Here is a 20743-nt window from a genome sequence, read left to right as displayed (position 1 = left end):
GTTTAACTTTCATTCGACGCGAAACTTGTTGCAACAAGTCACGCGTAATTGTACGCGAACCCCGAACAAAGAATCGTCGAAATTCGAAGAGTTAACGGCCGAGCGCGCATAACTGGAGTACTCGGGCTGGCATGCAACAAAAATCACTAGACGGCGCGCGCGTCTGTATTCGAAAACATATGTACCCACCTTGCTACTAGTGATTCTGTGTTTAACAGTACGCGCGTATTTCGAGGTTATCATCGAATTTAGCCGACGTTAACCGATGTTTAACGAAGCGTTGTGAGTTCCGTGTGTGTTAAGTGTTCGTTGGTGTTCAGTTGGTGCGCCTCGGCTGGGCAAAATCGTGTAAAATGGATACAAAATTTCGTTGTGAGGTTGAGGTTGGCCGTTGAAACGAGTGAACATGGGAAGGTCCAAGTTTCCCGGGAAGCCGCCAAAGACGGTCACCAGGAAACGGATCAAGGTTCTCGGCCAGCCCGAGACAGCCCAAAGCGATTCGGTAACCGTCGCCGAAAACATCTACTACGGACTTTCCCTGTTCAACGAAACATTTGGTGACAACGAGAAGGTAATTCTCAGTTTACCTGCTCGAGCGAGGATCGCTCGGTGTCCGGAGGGCGCCTGATCGGTCACAAACCGTGTATCGTCCATTCTCTCTTCCTTCGCTTACAAACACAACTTGTACTCGTATGTTTCGTAAGCGTCGTAAGGACGCATACGGCGCCGATTCGCTCGCCCAGAAAAACTCCCAACGTTTGCCTGTAGAATGAAAGTTAACCTATCAGGGGGCAGTCACAGACTCGGAATGGCAGATGTGTATAACGCGTACTGACGTACCGCTTGCTCGAAAGTGTCAAAGATTTCGTCGAAAATCGCCGTTCTCGTCGTGTTTCGCCCCGATAAATCTTCAACGTTTTGTCTTAACGATATTGTTATACCGATTTCTCTATTCTCCTTGCAACCAGAAACTCGTACACAACCGTACGCCTCGCGTGTTACATATGCGTATCTTATTCACTTTTTTCTCGCAATGTCCAACTTTAGATCGTCCAACACTTGTCGTTGTCACCACGAAACGTCGAGGAGAAAGTCGTCGTTGACGCTTCGTTGACGAGACGCGAAGCGTAAAATTTTATTAAAATTAACAACGCTGCTTTGTCGTTTGCCCTTAATTATCGTTGAATGCATTTCTCCCACAGGAACATCCACCGTTCCATGGCTTTAGCACCAAGGAAGCTAATCTTTCCGTGTCTTACGTGAAAACGCAACAGCACGACACAGGAAACGCAACTGTTAAACCGCAGCGTGATGCCGTTGACAGTCCCGCGCCGCAACAGACTGTACAGAATGTCGCAGATATTAAAAATGCTCCCTCGCGTACTGAAAATAATACAGAGGGCCTAGGCGATAAGAGCCACGGCAAACCAGTGGAGGAGGACAAGAAGGATGTGACAGTAGTAAATTCCAAGCATGCTGCCAAGTTTCACAGGTCCAAGAGCCGCAGGAATTGTAAAAACATCAAGTTCTCCAATTTCATGAAAACACCAGTATTAAAGTCGGTGAACAACATCTTGGACCAGCATCAACGAACGAGACAACTGCGCAACAGCACTGCAAAGAGATTGTTGCAGAGGGCAAAATCCAACAGTAACAATGCACGTAACATGACAGCGCAATGCGGTGAGAAACCAAACGCTGTGAGAAAATTCATTTTACCGGTCCGAAGTGCTCATTCGTCGAGAGTTATCAAACCAAACAAGAGGTTCATCGAGGAGCTGGAAGAAATTTCTGGAGCAGAGCACAGCGAGAATGAAGTCGGCACGCACGTAAAGAAAGCGAAATTCGCATTGAGCAAACTTTGTAATAATCAGGAGACGAAATTGAAAGAGGGGAACGTTGCGAAACTCTACGCGAAATTGAAAGACAAGGAGACGAAGAGCAGGGCCAAGAAAGTCATTCAGCGTGCAAGTTCCGATGCCCAGACTGTAATACAATCTGGAAAGAGTCTTGAGAAATTAGCATCCTCCGTACAAGACGCACAAGTATCAAAAACTATTAGTACAGACGTTAGTAAGAGGACGAGTGTGTTGGGTAAAGGCAAAGTGGTAAAATGTTTGTCCGACGAATGTACCGGCACGGTGAGTGGTCAAGACGGTGTACGAAATGTAACTAGAAAAGCTCAACATGCAAAATTAAATGTCTCCAAAAACCAAAAGGTAATTTCTGTTCCTACAAAAGTTCTTCCTGATTCTGATGTTCCAAGTTCAGAGTCTTCCAGGATTCAGACTAGGTCAGGAACTCAAAATGATACGGTTGATTTAGAAGTTCAGACAAATTTCGCAGACGTGACAAAAGTGAAGGAGAACAATAGCGCAAAGGGCCGTAGCAAAAGTACCGACAGGAATTCGGATAATCTCGACACAGAAAGCACATTGTCCGAAAGTGGAAGCGAGCATAGTAATCACACAGAGGACGAACAGTCTGAATGGACTGGGATGAAGTTGAACGGCGGAAAGGTTATTTTAAGGAAAGCGAGATTAAAGTTGGATAATAAATGTATTGGTGGAACCGAAGGTCCCTTTTCAACGACAAACAGTAACAGCGTTACAAATGGAAATGGTAATTTAGGTACGTATCACCACTGTGTTTGCAATTTGTTGCTTTTAATTCAATGTTGATTACTGGTACAAAAATGTTTGGATAATACTCCTGAATGAATGATTAATATGATTGATCGTATCGATTGACAAGTAAGACAAAGTAGTTTGTCAAGTAAGAGAGTAGCAAACTCATTTTACCTTTCTTGTATTTAGGTTTAACTGGCACCATCAAGTGTGGAGTTTGTGGTGCTGTGCGGTTCTATCGGTTTGTGAAACAGGCTCGAAAATTTGGTATTCACAGTTGTGAATCGTGTAGAAAGTTTATCAGTAAAATGATCAAACGACAGGCTTGCGCAAAATCTACGAATAGTACGCTTCCAGTTCTTCAATGTCACAAAGGCGACGGTTTGTGCTTGGTACCGCCTGTCGTAAAGAGTCAACAGTGGAATCTCATGAGATGCGTTTACAAGGCTAGATGCCCGGCTTGTTGGTTAAAAATGTGCTTGAAATGTTACAACATTCCTTCTTCTCTGAAAACAGGCTTAAACACATTGCTACCACCGATGATGAGAGATCCACTGAATATTCCATTGATGTTGAGTCAAGAAGATCACGATAGCCAGGGACAAAAGTTGATATCTTCCAAGTTAGGTTGGCCTGCAGAAGATAGTTCGGAGAAGAACTTGTTCAAATCAGCCATGAATTGGAGAAACATAGAGATAGGTCAAAAAGCTAGTTTTCAAGGCACTGGTGGTTTTCTATATACAAAGTTAGATAAATGTAAGACACTGTTATTTTCAATTTATAATGTACACGCACTTCTTAACTTTAAAAATAACGGAAATAATTTAAACTTTACATACCGTTAATCATATTAATTATATTTATCATAGTCATAGTTATACTTTTCATTGTCGGTAAATAATACTTTTAATAATCTTGTAGTCGACTCGTCGTTGAATATATCGCCTAGTAAAAAAAGAAGAAAAAACAATAGGATAAAAGTGAGGAAGAAACTGAAGAATCCAATGTTCTCGTTACCATCTTTAAATCAATGTCCACAACCTCTGAGACAGAGACTCGAATTGAAAGGGCCGAGAGTGAAACACGTTTGTCGAAGTGCGAGCGTGGCTCTTGGCCAACCAATTGCAACGTTTCCCTCTGTAGATGGAAAGGAGGATACCGAAAGCAATAAACACATTCCGAAAACTTTGAAGGAAAACGATAGGATAGAGAAAAAGGACGAGGCAAAGGAGAAGGAATCGCAAAAACGTAACGACGAAAATACTGTGAGTCACAGTATCGTTAATACAACGCAGCAACCTCACCCGAAAAGAGGCAAATCGCAACAGAACGTGTCAACGTCAAATTTTCAAGTGGTAAGCAGGTCAATTACATAACTAACAATGCAGATTAAAATCTAGGGACACGTTCTATCGTGGACACACGTGCCAAATTTGGTGTACGAAATAACGTTTGAAGTTTCGACAATTGCATTGTAACGTTGGGTGTTATATCGTTGTAAGCTTGTAACACAACACTGGTTACAGGCACCTAAAACAGACAGCGACACATTACACACGGTGTCTATAGATTTCTGGGAACAATACGATCCCACGGAAGTCGGTGCGAAAGGCTTTGCCCTCATCGGTTCGGAACTGTTTCATATTCCTGCAATTTGTTACCTTTGTGGAAGTGCTGGGAAAGAGCCAGTAAGTAACGTATGGTGGACCCACGTTGTTCTATATAATTGTACATTGTGAAAAATCTTTGCAGCTGATCCACTGTCAGTGCTGTTGTGAGCCATATCATGCCTTTTGTTTGGAACCCAGTGAATGGAATGCTTGCGCTCAACCAAACTGGTGCTGTCCTCGATGTACAATATGCCAATCCTGCCATCTAAGATCTGGTCCAAAATTGTCTTGCATTCGTTGTCGTCAATCATTTCACCATTCGTGTTTGTCAAAATCTGGCGTTAGCGCGAGACTATACAGTCCCGAAAGACCCTATGTGTGTCAGAGTTGTGTTAAGTGTAAAAGCTGCGGTAGCGAAGGAGTTAACGTCCACGTGGGCAATTTACCATTATGCTCCATGTGTTTTAAATTGCGTCAAAAAGGAAATTACTGTCCCCTGTGTCAAAGATGTTACAACGAAAACGATTTCGACACAAAGGTGAGTGTTTCTTCCTCGTTTCGTTTTCTTTTCTCCTTTTGTTTTTTATTTTTTCTTTTTTCTTTTTTCTTTTTTCTTTTTTTTCCACTTTACGTACACGTGCAAAAAAAAATATATTTTGCAATCGATGCTTTCAAAGAGCTTACATTGCACTCCGTTGACCTCGTTTGTGCTATTTTCCAGATGATGGAGTGCAGCGAATGTTCGTACTGGGTACACGCGTACTGCGAAGGAATTTCCGACGAACGTTATCAAATTCTTAGTTACTTACCCGACACTATCGAATTTACGTGCAGCCAGTGTTCCTCGAATCCAAATTCCGTTTGGAGAAACGCCATAGAAGCTGAACTGAAAGCTGGTTTCATAGGAGTCATAAAATCGTTGAGTAAGAACAAAAAGACTTGCGCTGCGTTAAAGTGGAGTCCGAGAAAGGAATGTTTGTGCAGATCCAACCTTTCCAACGGGAAAAGATTGGATTTCTCGAGCGAGAAGACGGATACAAATCTGAACAATGTCAAAGAAGGTGCAAACGTCGAGGAGGCTGACGAAGCCAACGGTGGAAAGGTCAAAAGTGCAGAATATAGTTGTAACAGTAACAATAACATTAACAACAACAACAACAACAGCAGTAGCAACAACAACAACAACAACAATGCTAATAATAATAACAACAACAACAATAATAATTCAAAATCCGATTCGACGAGTAAATCGGAGGAGGACCAACCGACAAGCGACAGTTGCAACAGAAGAGGTTTGAGACGCCTTCGACAAAAATTTCACTTGAAAGAGTGCTCCGTTCGTGTGAAGAACTGCGCGGTGAAGGACACCGAGAAGGACAACGAGAGGAAAGATTCGTCGACGACTCAGGAAGGTTCGAACGTGAGCTGGAACGACGCGTCGGCAGAGTGTCATTGCTCGGAGCAGCAGATCATCGTCAGGCCCTCGCCGACGTTGATGTCGGTGAAACGAAAGGTGAACAACAACGAGTACCAAACGCTGTTGCAGTTTCACTGCGACATGGAGCGCGTGATAAGTCGTAGTGGAGCGAAGGAGCTCACCGAGGCTTATCACGACATCTTGAAGGACGTGTTCCCGTGGTTCAGTCCGAAAATGATAAAGGCAGGAGGGAACGGGAAGCGCGACGCGTCGACGTCGGGTGGCAAGGAGGCGAGCAAGGAGAACAGCCCGGTGACGACGAGGCTCCTCGACGACTCGATCCTGGAGGTGTGGAGGGAGGAGGTGATCAAGGCGCCGAAAGCGATCGCGGCCAAGACGGCGAATTTGTACAGCGTGCACGTCGAGGACGGTCGATCGTGTTGCTTGTGCAAGGGGCTGAGCGACGGCGCGGAAACGAAAGAGGGACGGTTGCTGTACTGCGGGCAGAACGAGTGGGTACACTCGAACTGCGCGCTCTGGTCCAACGAGGTGTTCGAGGAGATCGACGGTTCGCTGCAGAACGTTCACAGCGCAATCTCGAGAGGTCGGCTGATTCGCTGCACCGAGTGCGGAAAGAAGGGGGCGAGCGTTGGCTGCTGCGCGAAAAACTGCAACAATACATTTCATTATCCCTGCGCGAGGAACGTCGGCCTTGCCTTCAACGACGACAAGACGGTGTTCTGTTGCTCGCACTTGAACAACTGCGCGCAGAAAACGTTGCAGAGCGAGAACGACTTTAGCTTGCAGAGATCGGTGTACGTGGAGTTGGAGGTACGTAAGAAGAGAAAGTACGCGGAGCCGAGTAAAGTAAAGGTGATGATTGGCTCGTTGATGATCGACTGCCTGGGCACGGTTATACCCGAGTACTCGGACGCCGCCGAGAGGATCATACCTTGCGACTATAAATGTTCCCGGCTCTACTGGTCGACGGTGAATCCGTTTAAAATCGTGCGATACTACATTCGAACGTACGTGCAGGTGTACGTACCGGAGGTTTCCTCCGACTTGGAAAACAACGTGACCATCGATCATTCGAAGGAGAAGGAGCAGCAAGACGAGGAGGACGAGGAACGAGAGGAGGACGTGGAGGAGGCAGAAGCGGCGGAGGAAGACGAAGACGACGACGACGACGACGACGACGCTGACGATGACGGTGACGGTGACGGTGACGGCGACAGAGACGGTTCGAGCATCTTCGCGTCGAGCGCGGAAAAGGGGGAATACTTGGCCGTGAAGCAAACGCTGGACGCTCTGATCGACGCGGTGTGCAACAAGGAGGTGGACGAAAATCTGGCCGAGCAAAACAACACGGATCTTTTGCCGCCGGAGTTGAAGGAGGCGATATTCGAGGATTTGCCGCACGATCTTCTGGACGGGATCTCGATGCAGGACATATTTCCAAAGATGACGTACGAGGATTTTTTAGCGATGGATCTGAAGAACGACGGGACGGCGTTCGCGGCGGACCTGTTCAAGGACGACAACATCATGCTGGCGTCGGAGGTGGAGGAGATGGCGGGTACTGGGGAGAGGAAGCCGACGGCGGAGAGCAAAGTTTCGAAGATGGTGGATCCGTCGTTGGTGGAATTGGGAGGGCACAACGACCTGTGGGTTCACTTGGAGGCGAAGAGTTCCGTCCAGGATCTGATGGACGATCTGTTCAGCTCGAAGAACGCGAAACGAGGCGGAGGCAGGGAGCTGAAGCGGTCAAAGTCGGAGGTGATGTCGAACAGTCCGTTGATCGTCGGAGGCGGGCAGAGGCATCATCATCACCAACGATCGTGCAGCTTGACGTGGAGCTGCAAGTTGGACGGCAGCTACGGCCCGACGATCAAACGGAGGAAACTGTCGCGGAATCCGAGCGCGACCAGACCGAACGAGACGGCGAGCGTGATGCTGCTGGGCGATTCGCAGAGCGAACGGGCGCACGAGCGGACGTTGCACGAGCTGAGGATCCCGGAGAGTATCATGGTGACGGTCGGCAGAGCGAACACGCCCAACATTCTGTCGGACTCGGTGCGGGAGTTGAAGTACTGCATCGAGGACGCGGCAAGCGGTATGAATCGTCGGGTGATGTCGAGCAGCCGGGAGGAAGGCAAGGAGCAGCACAAACGGCTGTTTTGGCACGCGGCGAGGCAACAGCCGCGGATCCTGCAGGTGGACGGAATCGCCGATCCGAGCAGCGCCAGCGAGTGCAGCTCGCCAGAGTACAACGCGGAGGAGAAGGGAAGCGGCGTTGGAGTGCCGGGACACTTGTCGATCCCGCAGTTGGACGGTATCAACGACGAATGCTCCAGCGACGGTGGTAGTAGCAGCAGCTGCGCGGAATCTCCTTTGCTCGTCGAGTACGAGCACGTTGCGAGCAACGCGTTACGATCGAGACGTTACGATATATACGGATTGATTAGAACGCAGGTGAGCAGATCGAGCGACAGCGACAGAGCGCAGAAGAAGGCGGCCGAAGGAGGAGGAATGGAATGCGACGACGACAACGACGACAACGACAACGACAACGACAACGACAACGACAACGACAACGACGACTCGGGAAACGGAAAGGAGACAAAGGAGAAAAGTTTAAAGTTGAGTTTGGGGATTCCTCAGTTGGACGGGGCCGACGACGTTTCCAGCGACGACGAGTGCGTCTCGCCGGTGGAGCAGCAGCGGGTCGAGGGCGAGACGACGAGCAGCGTGGCGTGCAGCGTGCGCGTGACGGATCGGCCCGTGACGTGCAAACGATGCCGTTGCACGTACAGAACGCAGGACAGCTACAATCGACACCTGGCCAGTTGCGACATCATGATAACCAGCGACAGCGATTCCGAGACCATGGACAACAAGCTAGCGTCACCGGACTCGAGATTCTCGCCGAGCATCGGCTCGGTGTCGCCGCAGTTTCTCACTTTGTCGCCGTCCGAGGGTCACACCGTTTCCTCGTCGGACTTTCCTCCGGACATGCAGGCCACCTCGCCGCTGGAAGCCTCCGTGGCGTCGCCTCACCCGGCCATTCAGATCGAGCCGATAGCGCAGGCCATCATCACGCCGCAGATTCACACGCACGCCACCGTGGAGACCGTTCATCAGACGGTGCTCACGTCCAACGACATGATCGTCCAGACGCAGTACACCAGAACGACCACCACGCTGCCGAACGCGGCGGCGGTGTTGCCTCAGGAGAGCACCGTCCAGATAACCGAGATCACGGATCCACCGTCGGTCGCCAGCAGCGATTCCAGCAGCAGCAGCAGCAACAGCAGCAGCAGCAGCAGTAGCAGTAGCAGTAGCAGTAGCAGTAGTAGTAGCAGCAGCAGCAGCAGCAGCAGCAGCAGCAGCAGTAGCGGCAACGCGTCTCAGCAGAGCAACAACATGGTCAACACGCCGATGAGCTCGCCGGACGGTGGAAACGGTTCGCAGACGGTACCGAGCCCGCAGGTGTCGCCGACGTACCCGTCGAGCGGTGCCCGATCGATCGTTGTCGCGGCCAACAACAACTGCGATCATCCGTCGCAAGCAGGCGGCTTGGTGGGGAACTCGCAGCAGGTTCAACTGACGAAACTGGCGAGATCGAGATCGGCGAGGGCGCCCAAGTCTCGTGCAAAGGGGCTGAAAACGTCGGCGGCGGGGCAGATAGTGAGGAACGCGGGCGTGCAACCGCACAGCAGCAACGGGCATCACCAGGCCGCTAGGTTCCAACCGATACAGAACAACGCCCCGATCATACAGCTGCAGCAGGCGACTCAGAGACCGAGCGGCCCGACCGTGATACTGCAGCAGACCGCGTCGCCCGGCATCGTGTCCGCGTACGTCGAGACGTTGCAGCAACAGCATTCCGGCCAGAATACGCTTCAGTACGTGACGACGATCGGCGGTCAGCACGAGACCGCGTTCAAGCCTCAGTTCATAACTGCCGCCAATCACTTTGTCCCCGGTGCGTACATCCAAGCGTCCTCCGACAATCTGCTGGCGTTGCAGCAGAATGGCGGCATATCGATATTGCCGGGCGTGCAGATCGCTCAGACGCAGCCGACGGTCCTCGGTACCATCATCCAGCAACAGCCACCGAGTGCCATTCAGTGCGGCGTTATCTCGTCGGAGCAGTTGCTGCTGAGCTCGACGCCGACGCTGGAGATGTTCACCGATTCCACCGGCAGCATGTTCCTCTCGAATCAGCCGATGTACTACGGTCTGGAGACGATCGTCAGCAACACGGTCATGTCTTCCAGCCAGTTCATGGCTGGCGCGATACCGCAGGTGTTGGCGAGCAGCTATCAAACGACCACGCAAGTTTTCCAAGCCTCGAAGCTGATGGAACCGATCGTGGACGTTCAGGGCGTCCCGACGGCGGTGACGGCGGTGCAGTCTGTCCAGAACGTACCCGCAGTGCCAAGCGTGCCGAACGTGCCGAACGTGTCGAACGTTGCCAACGTGCCCAACGTGCCCAACGTGCCCAACGTGACCAACATAGCCAGCGTACCCAACGTACCTAACGTTCCAACTGTTCCCGCCATACCGACCGTACCCGCCATGCCCTCTTCCGTCTCCAACTGCGTCTCCAACGTGTCCAATATGTCGAGCGTCGCGAATATACCCAACGTGTCCAACGTGCCGGCCATGTCCAGCGTGTCTAGCGTGCCCAGTATATCCAACGTACCTAGCGTGCCCAGCCTCTCTGCCGTACCTGGCCTACCCAGCCTACCCAGCCTACCCAGCCTACCCAGCCTACCTAGCCTACCTAGCCTACCTAGTATATCCAGTATTCCTGGTATATCACCCTCCAGTGCAACCAACGCAACACCCGGCATACCCAGTATGCCTAGCATGCCTAGTTTGCCTAGTTTGCCCAGTATACCCAGTATACCTAGTATACCTGGTAGTATACCGAATATAACTGGCGCGCCCAGTACGCTCGGCGGTACCGGTGTGTCGAACATGCTCAGCGTGGCCAGCGTGTCGAGCGTAGCCAGTGCGTCCGGTATACCCAACTTGCCCGTCGCGCCCACCGTCCCCACCGCATCCACCGTACCCAACAACGCGTCCAACGTCTCCTCCAATATACTCAACCCGGCAGCTAGTTTGCCCAACAACGCTTCGAACGTGACCAGCAACAGCGTACCGGCTGGACCGCCTATATCGGCCGTTCAGAGCGTGTCGAACGTCGCCACCTTGCCATCCAACGTCGGGAACGTCGCCGATCTGTCCACGGTGTCCGCCGGTGGTTACGTGGTCGTGAATCGGTCGACACCCATGGCGGAAGCAGCCATCGCTACGCCGCAGATTGACGTTCCTGCGACGCCCGAGCGAATCTTTGCCCCAGTTAGCTGCAGCAGCAACAACAACAACAACAACAACAACAACAACAACAACAACATCTTGCCAACGTCGGTGTCGTGTCAGAACACCGTGGCGGAACCGATGCAACATTCATCGATCCATCTGCCACCAGATACCTGCCCGTCGGAGACGTTGCCTCAAGCTGTGGCGAGAGTCGCGTGCCAAGAGACTGTAAAATCGCTGCAGACCTCGCTGCCAACGATACCGAGAGTGGCTGTACGACCGAGTCCCGTTTCAAACTCTGTCGTACAACCTAGCGGCGGACCGTGGAAAATCACCGAATCCGTGTTTGCCTCCGAGCACCAACAAATGACCAACAACAACAACAACAACAACAGCAACAACAGCGTCCGGCCGTACTTCGACTCGAAGCACGTGTCGGAGAACACCAGTATGATCAAGTCGAGCATATCGTCGCCCAAAATACCCCCGTTGCCCAATCACTGTATTACTCAGAGGGACATCATTGTAAATAAGTTGAATCACGATGTAAATAGTGTGCATAATGGTTACAGCGGTGCCGTGCCGAGCGCAAACGCCGTTAATGTAAATACGAGCAACAACAATAACAACTGCAGCAGCAGCAGCGGCAGCAGCAGCAGCAGCAGCAGCAGCAGTAACAACAACAACAACAACTCGATCGCAATCGCGAGCTCGGCGGTGCAGAGCAAGATCACGATGTCGACCAGCAACGTGCCGACCAGCCGACCGATGAACCGAGTGCTGCCGATGCAGGCGGTGACGCCGAAGCAGGACACGGCCAAAAGCATGCAGAAGACGGAGATGATGATGATGATGGAGGAGCCGACGAAGCCGGTGATCAAGCCGGCGGAGCCGGAGCAGAAGCTCGCGACCGAGTCCGAGAAGAAGCAGCAAGCGGTGGTGGAGGCTGTGGCGCCGACGGTGAAGAAGGACAGCCACACCGCCATAAACGGCGTGATGAACGAGACGCTGAACGCGAAGCTGAACGGCGAGACGATATACAACGAGGAGAGGAAAAAACTCTCGTTGAAGGAGAATCTGAAGCTGGAGCTGGACAAGGAGAAGCTGCAGAACGCCTCGCTGAAGATCGTGCTGCAGAAGCAGCTGCAGGACGGTTCGTACAAAATCACGCACAACATGAAAGCAATGACGCAGAGCAAGAAACCGCCGCAGGTAACCTCCGTCGAGATACTGCCGTCGAAACAGATGCCGCAGATCACCTCGTTGCAGCTGCTGCCGATCAAGACGTTCACGTTGAAGACGAACAAGATCGAGGAGGAAAAGATGAAACCTTCTGGCATGGTGGACAGCAACAACAAGTTCAACCTACTGAAGAACAAGACACCGCCGATCGCCGTGAAGAAGCCACGAGTGATGAGCAAATCGATGAAGCCCGTCCCACCACCGCCGCCGCCGTCGCAGCAGCAACAGCAGCAGCAGCAGCAGCAGCAGAATCAGCCGGGCTTGCCGAACGTCGCGCAACAAACGCAAAAGAACACGGCGAAAGGGCCGACGCTGATGTACGAGATCAAGTCGCAGGACGGTTTTACTCACACCGCCTCGTCGATGGCCGAGGTGTGGGAAACGGTGTTTCAAGCGGTGCAGAACGCTCGAAAGGCCCACAACTTGCCACCGCTGCCCCACAATCCTCTCACCGAGAACCTGGGCCTGGAGAACAACGCCACCGTCTACTTGGTCGAGCAGCTACCGGACGTGAACAGATGCACCAAGTACAAGCCACGGTTTCACGATTTGGCACCGCCGAAGCCGGGGGAAGTGGTGGAGAGCGACTTGCTGAGGGCAAACGTGAACGGGGCTGCCCGCGCGGAACCCTTCAGAGGGAGGAAAGTTCACGACATGTTCAGTTGGCTGGCGTCCAGGCACAGGCAACAACCAAAAATGATCGCCATCTCCGAAGCCGAGTCCAGGTAAAACGTCCGAATCGATTCTCCTTTCTTCTTTTTTTTTTTTTTTTTTTTTTTTTTTTGCCTTTTCTCGTCATTATCAGTGTACGCGTTCCTAAAACTCTAGTTCCTTTTAGGCGTAGATTGTTAGTCATGTGTACATTACGTACCATACGCACAGCTGTAACTGCATCGTAGCGGAGGCATTATTCAAGATTTATTCTTGTTCGATTGTTATTTCAGACGTGTGGCAAGTACCAATCTACCAATGGCGATGCGCTTCAGAATACTGAAAGAAACGTCGAAAGAGTCGGTCGGAGTGTATCATTCTCACATACACGGCAGAGGTTTATTTTGCCTGAGAGACATCGAAGCTGGAGAGATGGTTATCGAGTATGCCGGTGAGGTACGTACTGTCTTGTCTTGTCTATCTATTTAAAAATCTAATCTAAAAGTTGCGAATCCTTTTCTCCTTCTACCCCCTACTTTTTCACCCTGTGTGCAAGACTATGATTTATACAATCTCGAGTGACGTTTCATACAACCCTGTTTGTAGGTGATTCGAGCATCGTTGACCGACAAGCGAGAAAAGTATTACGACAGCAAGAACATAGGATGTTACATGTTCAAAATCGACGATCACCTGGTCGTTGACGCCACGATGAAAGGGAACGCAGCCAGATTCATTAATCACTCGTGCGAGGTATTGTATCCGTTTATTCGCTCGTTTCTCCTTGAAAGAGAGGAGCACGTATGTACGTTTGACGGAGCAAAAAGTAAAAGCTTGACGACGCACGCGGATGCGCTAATAAAAACTCTCTAACTCTGGAACGTGTCTCGTATTTCAGCCAAACTGTTACTCGCGAGTGGTAGACATCCTAGGTAAGAAGCACATTTTGATCTTCGCTCTCCGTCGCATTACCCAAGGAGAAGAGTTAACGTATGACTACAAATTTCCTTTCGAGGACATCAAGATTCCATGTACCTGCGGCTCCCGCAGATGTCGTAAATACCTCAATTGAGACTGCATATATACAGCTATCGTAAGCAACCAGCCGGCACAGCAGAGAATATTGTGCTATAATTAATACGCGCTTTCGAATAGGATTCGTTTTATTGAACGTTATTCATTTTAATCGTCAAACTATTTTCAGAGATCGCAGCTTTTTATTACTATAAAGGGAATAGATATACATTTAAAAATATTAGAAGGCCAGATATAGTACACGAAACATCGCGTTATGACAATGTTACTTTAAACAGCTACGCTCGGTAGTTGATTTAAGGGGTATACTTATAGCAATAAACGATTGAAATATGTCCTGCTTTCGTACCCAGCGAGCCTCGCGTGCTTCTCAAACGCGCTCGTTGAAGTGTGTTACTTTTTATCCACGCCTGTGCTTTCATGCACGTCTTTTAGACTCTGCGTACTATCTTGACTATCGAGGCTTAAGTGTACAAGTTATCGTCACTTTACACTAAATAAATGGCAAATGCTTTTAGCTTGTATTTACACGCCAACAGACAAACAAACAAACAAACACACACACACAGTCACACGTATATATATATATAAATTTCTTCCTTATAACATTATATTTTATAATTGACATTTCCAATTATAAATTTCGTAATTTTACGCGTAATTGGACCAAGTTTCATCCTGCTGAAACTGTGCAAAATTGGCGACCTCCACTTGGGAGAACAGAAAGTGAACTTTTATCTACGACATGGCTGCGAGACGAAAAGACACACGACTATGCAATTTGTGAACGTTACGACGTAAATCCCGACTTTACACGTGACGATCAGACAGTTGTGTATTTTTAAATATTTTATGTAAATGTAAAATTTAGTGTACAGTGTACGACTAACTTCGTGACATTTTCACGTCTGATGTAGGGCCAGATTTCAAATGTTCTTGTAAAATATTGTAATTGTTAGATTAGACATTTGTCTTGATGTAAGTACATCTACCGGTTTAACTTAAATTAGCGACGTAGGTGTTAGGAAACAAAAAAAAAAAGCGAGAGAGAGAGAGAGAGAGAGAGAGAGAGAGAGAGAGAATGAAACAGAGAGAGAAAGAGGAATGGATATAGGAAAGAGAAAATGGCAAGAAGAAACAGTTCCCTAGAGTGGTGGGATAGACTGTTTGAAGGTGTACCTACTTTGGCAGACATTGATGATATTTTAAGTCTTATAATAATGGAAAGAGAAGAAACGAGACGAAACGAAAAAGAAAAGAAAAAGGAAAAAGTAAAAGAAAAAGAACGAACGAACGAACGAACGGGGAAGAAGGGAGGGGCTTGCTTTCCCAAGAAATTAATGCCTGTTGATTTGTTTTCGAATGAAAGAATTACGTACGCGCAATATTATTTTGATATGTTTTTTTTATAGATTTTTAAACGATGCACCCATGCGTTTTGTGCTTCCGCCTTGCCAATATTACAATATTAATCTTATTATCTTTTATTTTTGTATTCGACGAACGCGAATCGCTAGATAAGAGCCGAGAGTGAAACTTTCTTTTTCCCTTTTTTTTTTTTTTTTTTTTTTTTAAGCAGAAACTCGATGGTTTGCAATCAATCCGTCAATCTTTCCGTAGTTTCTGTTCAAAATTTTGTTCGACGACTCGCAAGAGGCAAGTGTACAACCACGCGTAATCGATTACGTTTGACACAGATTGTATAAAAAGAAAGAAAGAAAAAAAAAAAAAAATGATTAGATCATTGTTTCGAGTAAACGTTTTCTAGAATGTGAACATTTCTAGAAAATATTTGTGATATTTTCCCATACTGGGGAAAGTTATAAATGTTCTTTATAGGAATATATTTCAGACTTTTACGGACATATGTGTGTATGTGTGTGTATATATGCATATATATATATAACGTATTCCGTAAAAAGCACCTTTCTGTGAAATGCAGTTTTGCCTTACCTACGCTTTAAACCCGGTGATAGATTTAGATATACCCCGATGACTTATATTCAAACTGAAAGAAGAAGAAAAAAAAGAATGAAAAAAAGAAAAAAAAAAAAAAGGAAACTAATTGTGTCTATGCATCCATTAAGCTATGATAAAGTATTTTAGTGCGGTTAATCAATTTCTGCCGAGGTGGTTGTCCCTTAAATTTGGTGCTCCATGGACACCGTTAAGTGCACTTTACACGAAAAAATGGCCTAGAGTAAGAAATAATAGGTGAGAAGAGTGGGAGAAGAGTTTGATAATAATATGAAATGCGTTATACGAGAAAATATCGATCGCGAATTTATTTAACGAAATAATATAAAGAGATAAATGATGGCAGGAACATTATTTGAGCACGCGAGTATTTGTCGTCGGTCGTGCAACATTTTAATCGGCCTGGTTTGGTACAAAATGCGTATGCTGATTTGTAAAAAGTTACGAAACAAGGAGGTGAAAAAAAAAGAAGAAGAAAATAGAAACTTGTTCTGGTCACGAGAAATTGCCATTTTTTTTAGGTATTCTGAATCGTTTTTTTTCTCTTTTTTTTTTTTTTTTTAAATATTATGATTGCCAATAATGGATAGCTATTATTGGAAGATGAATATTGTTAATATAATGATAATTAATTTTAATCTGTATAAAAAGAAAGAAAAAAAAAAAGAAAAGAAGAAGAAGTAATATGATATAAGAAAGGTAATTTACTTGAAAATATAATAGCAATGTTAGATATTTTATTGATATTTATTACACTTATGGATGACGGTTCTAGGGTTAACGAGATTTACTAATTACATTAAACATGATTTAGAGTACATGGTGCACACACACGATGGTCTAATATTGTTGAAGAAATACGAACGTCATCTTTTTGTGGGGATGAGAGAAGAGCGCACGGTCTCTTCGAAAACGAAAGGGGAGAAAAGAAGAAAAAAAAAAAAAGAAAGAAAAAAAGTAACGAATTCTTGTAATTGTTACACGATATCACCACGAACAATTTAGAATTACGAGATATAAGCGATGTATTTCACTATAGTTTATATTCCCATAACAGATTATTAGTATCTCTCTATGATGACTGTAACGATAATCTATAATGGGTATATATATTTACACATGTCGGTAGATAAATTAAGAACACTGTTTTTTAATTATTTTTTTATTTATAAAATCCATATGGAATATCGTATGCACCAAGAAAGATAAAAAGAGGGAAGGGGAGGGGGGAGAGGAAAAAAAAAAGTAGGCGTTTTAGTGGATGGCGTGTGACAGGATGTGAAAAATTATTTCTCTGTGAGGAAACTTTTATCTCGCGCTTTTTTCTGAAACATACTCTATATCTTTTTAAATGATTCCCTATTCTCGCAAGGAGTGTGTACAAGCTCCTCCTTAGTATTATGCATCTAGCCTTCATTATTATGGTTATTATAATTACGATTATGATTATTATTATTACTATTGTCATCGTCATCGTCGTCATTCTCATCATCATCACCATCACCATCATCATCATCATCATCATCATCATCATCATCGATCAATTGTAATCTACGCGAGAAGATGGCATAATACACCGCTACTCATATTGTGCACCGTTTGTTTAAACTACATACACCTGTTAGCACCTTGAAAAAGCGACTCGCGCGAAAAAGAGAATAAATTTGAACGTGAGAGAGAGAGAGAGAGAGAGAGAGAGAGAGAACTCAAATAAATAAATATATATATATATATATATACTTCACTTGAAGCTAAACATGTTTTAGGTAAGAGAGAAAAGTGTTGGATATATGCTAGTTTGGTGTGATAATGAAATGAACGATTGTATTATTCATCATGGACCCGTACGGTGCCCGTTATTACTTTTTACGACAATTTCAAAAGAAAAAAAAAAAAAAAGAAGAAAAGAACATCGCAGCGTTGTGTATCCTCTTGTAATCGAGTGTATCATCTCTTCGAGAGTCTTTAGGGGTTAGTTTCCTTGGTTTTATCGGCAAAACTAAGCAATTTTCAAACGGAACGAAACGAAGCCGAGGCGAGAAACGAAAAAAAAAAAAAAGGGAAGGATAATTTAAAATGTAAAACGCTTTTTAGGGTCGTGTATAAACGAAAAAAAAAAAAAAAAAAAAAAAACGAAACGAAACGAAGAAGAGAAGGGAATAGTATTATTCTAACGTTTAAACGAATTGCAGAATTTCGAATGTTGTACTTGTTTAAAAGAAGGAAAGAAAGAAAAAAAGGAGAAGGGAAGAATAGAGAGATATAAAACGGAGGGAAAGGGCAAAAGGCGGCGAGAGGAAAAATAAACGACACTATTGAAGAATTTCAAAATAAGTGGGAAAGGGAAAAAAGATGAGCGAGACAGGAATGGGAACGGAAGAAAAATTGAAAAAAATTGTCTGTGATTATCAGTCATAATAATCTTTAGGTCGACATATTTTTTAGAGAATATTTTTTAGCAAATTACAAAATTTATGATATATCCCTATTATTGATATGATATTGGATCAGACACGTTGCGCATAATATTAAAATAAAGTAAAATGCAAAAAAAGAAGACGAAAAAGGAGAGAAAGACGAAAAAGAGAAAGAGGAAGAAGAAGACGAAGAAGAAGAAGAAGAAGAAGACGAATTGAAACTGTAAAAGTTGCAAACTGTTTAATAGAATTATGAATAGTTGAGATCGATGGCTGTTGTAAAATATTCAGTGTTTGGACAAATAATTATTAAAAACTATTTATAATATCGAGTAATATCGAGGTACGATATTGTATCGCATACTATGGTAGCGTTTCTATCTCTTTTGCGTTTGCATATTCATCGGAATAGATAATAGAGAGGAGAGAATTGGTCGTAGGCCCATACAAGACGAAGTCGTGACGAATGTAAAATTAAAACGAAGAGACGCTGCGGGATAAATAGCACGTATATTTACTCTGCGCGCGTTCAGCGTGTAAATTGTCGTTATAAAATCCATCTACTTATTGTAGAAAACTTATTAAAGTAATCGTAATGTTTACATTAACCAGATGATATGCATACCACATAGAGAGACACACATACACACACACACACACACACACACACATAACTACTGCTTTCATCACATGAGATACACATACACATACCTACACGTACACACACACGAAAAGAAAAAAAAAAAAAAGAAGATAAAACACTGTACACCCGTACGCCCATGTTTTTGTAATTAAATGTTTTGTTAGTATTATATGAGAAATTAACAGAATAAAAACACAAATGGAAGTATAAACATGTATATGTTCCGTGCTGTGTGAAACTACCCTAAAACTGCTACCGCGTATCATGCGTATACGTACACAGGTACACGCGGTATTATCCGAAATGGAATGGAAGCTGAAACTCTCGAGAAACCTCTGGTTGTACCTTAGAATTCTCGTTAATCGTCGGGACAGGTTTTTTTTCTCCTCCCCCCCCCCCCCCCACCCTCCTCTCTTTTCGCGCCGATTTCTATCTTCAACGAGCGACGTGTCCGATCGAAACGCCACGAGGGAAAAAGAAGAGTAATAAAACGCCTCTGTTAGAGAACTTCGGTACTGTCTCGTTGATTTTAAACATTGTCAGCGCGCCATTAGTTTAAGCGTAAAGCGGCAATCTTATCTCCTCTTTGTCCGTTCTCGTAAACGGGTAGACTGGCAGAAGAGTTACCATACATTGTAATCTATCGTACATACACTGCTAATGAGCCGTTTTACTTGTTCATTGTAACAGCGACGTGCCTCTATTTCGCTCGTGAGAATACTCTTCTTTTTTTCTCCCCTCCCTCCCCTCTCCCGGCGTGGGTTTTTCCTTCCTCTCTCTTTTCTTTTCTTTTCTTTTCTTTTTTCCTTAATTTTTCTCGTTTCTTGTTTGCTTAATGTATGCATTCGATTGAGCGCGCGTCGCTGACTCATGCGCGTTGCTCGGATGTTGTGCGTACCTCGTCTGAAACGAGGGGGGAAAAAGAAAAAGGGGGGAGAAAAAAATTTCTTGGAAAGTAGAATCGATGAGAGAGTATGTGTCTGCGCGCGTGTGTGTGTGTGTGTGTGTGTGTGTGCTTGCGCTTACTCAAAGTTTGGCGCGTCGCTGATGATCGGGGAGGCAATAGGGAAACGTCGTCCTCTAGCGTAATTATTTCACGAAATTTATTTCGAAATGAATTTTCGGAGACGATGCAACGACAGTCACACTGAATGCAAATTCGAATCGAACTTTTTTTTTTCCAAACGAGAAAGCACGTACATACTCGTGGGGTGAACGAAAGACGAAAAAAGAAAAAAGAAACGAAAGGAAAGAAACTGCTAAATTCTGTGATTTTTCGACAGGAAGTCAGTATGAAGAGTCTCGAGGAGGGAGGGAGAGGGGGGGGGGGGTACGACAAGCAAACGGTTCCAAAAAACGGTTCTGGTAATAACGATCAATCGGCATTATGGTAACATATCGCATTTATCACATTTGAGTGAAATACAACGGCGGGATAAGATACCGCGGATGGAGATCACAGAAGCAGAGTATGTTGTAACGGCAGGCATACATTATTATCGTTAGTTTCGCGTGTATTGTTACGGCACAGTCCTTCCACAAACTATCTTAATCGCATTATTAAACGAACGTGGCGTAATGAAAACGTTAGATGCTGTAGATGATACAATGTAAATACGATAATGTGTCGCTTGACAAGTGAAATTTTATTGATACATTCGCTTGTTTCGCATATAAAAATGAAGGAAAAGGAAAAAGAGGATATGACAATGCTGGAATTTATTATTTAGGGGTGTGCATTACAAGTTTAAAGAATACTAACGACTCTTAGACGAAAAGGGAAAAGAAAT

The 20743-nt window shown here is 45.8% G+C and overlaps 1 protein-coding gene across 4 annotated transcripts; it reads left to right on the top strand.

The window, feature by feature from the left end:
- The first annotated feature begins 211 nt into the window (after positions 1-211).
- LOC122533403 (histone-lysine N-methyltransferase trithorax) lies at positions 212-19164 on the top strand. 4 transcript variants are annotated; one of them, XM_043663052.1, is made up of 11 exons: positions 212-571; positions 1203-2631; positions 2817-3383; positions 3549-3982; positions 4154-4315; positions 4380-4775; positions 4959-10864; positions 10895-12955; positions 13175-13337; positions 13488-13634; positions 13780-19164. In XM_043663052.1, exons 1-11 carry the CDS (start codon positions 407-409, stop codon positions 13951-13953), a joined length of 11604 nt encoding a protein of 3867 aa, XP_043518987.1. In that variant the 5' UTR covers positions 212-406; the 3' UTR covers positions 13954-19164. The 4 variants fall into 4 exon arrangements, with proteins under 4 accessions (XP_043518987.1, XP_043518989.1, XP_043518988.1 ...); XM_043663054.1 differs by having other exon boundaries at positions 4959-11081; positions 11667-12955; XM_043663053.1 differs by having other exon boundaries at positions 212-502; positions 4959-12955.
- The last annotated feature ends 1579 nt before the right edge of the window (positions 19165-20743 follow it).

This window comes from Frieseomelitta varia, unplaced genomic scaffold (assembly GCF_011392965.1).
Source record: "Frieseomelitta varia isolate USP_RPSP 00005682 unplaced genomic scaffold, Fvar_1.2 scaffold_524, whole genome shotgun sequence".
In the NCBI taxonomy this organism is placed as follows: Eukaryota; Metazoa; Arthropoda; class Insecta; order Hymenoptera; family Apidae; genus Frieseomelitta; species Frieseomelitta varia.
This window is presented reverse-complemented; position numbering and strand designations above follow the sequence as displayed.

Coding starts and splice junctions, on each gene's coding strand:
- LOC122533403 (XM_043663051.1), top strand. CDS start 407: ATGGGAAGGTCCAAGTTTCCCGGGAAGCCGCCAAAGACGGTCACCAGG. Junction 4,316..4,379: donor GAAGTGCTGGGAAAGAGCCA/GTAAGTAACGTA, acceptor AAATCTTTGCAG/CTGATCCACTGTCAGTGCTG. Junction 4,776..4,958: donor AAAACGATTTCGACACAAAG/GTGAGTGTTTCT, acceptor GCTATTTTCCAG/ATGATGGAGTGCAGCGAATG.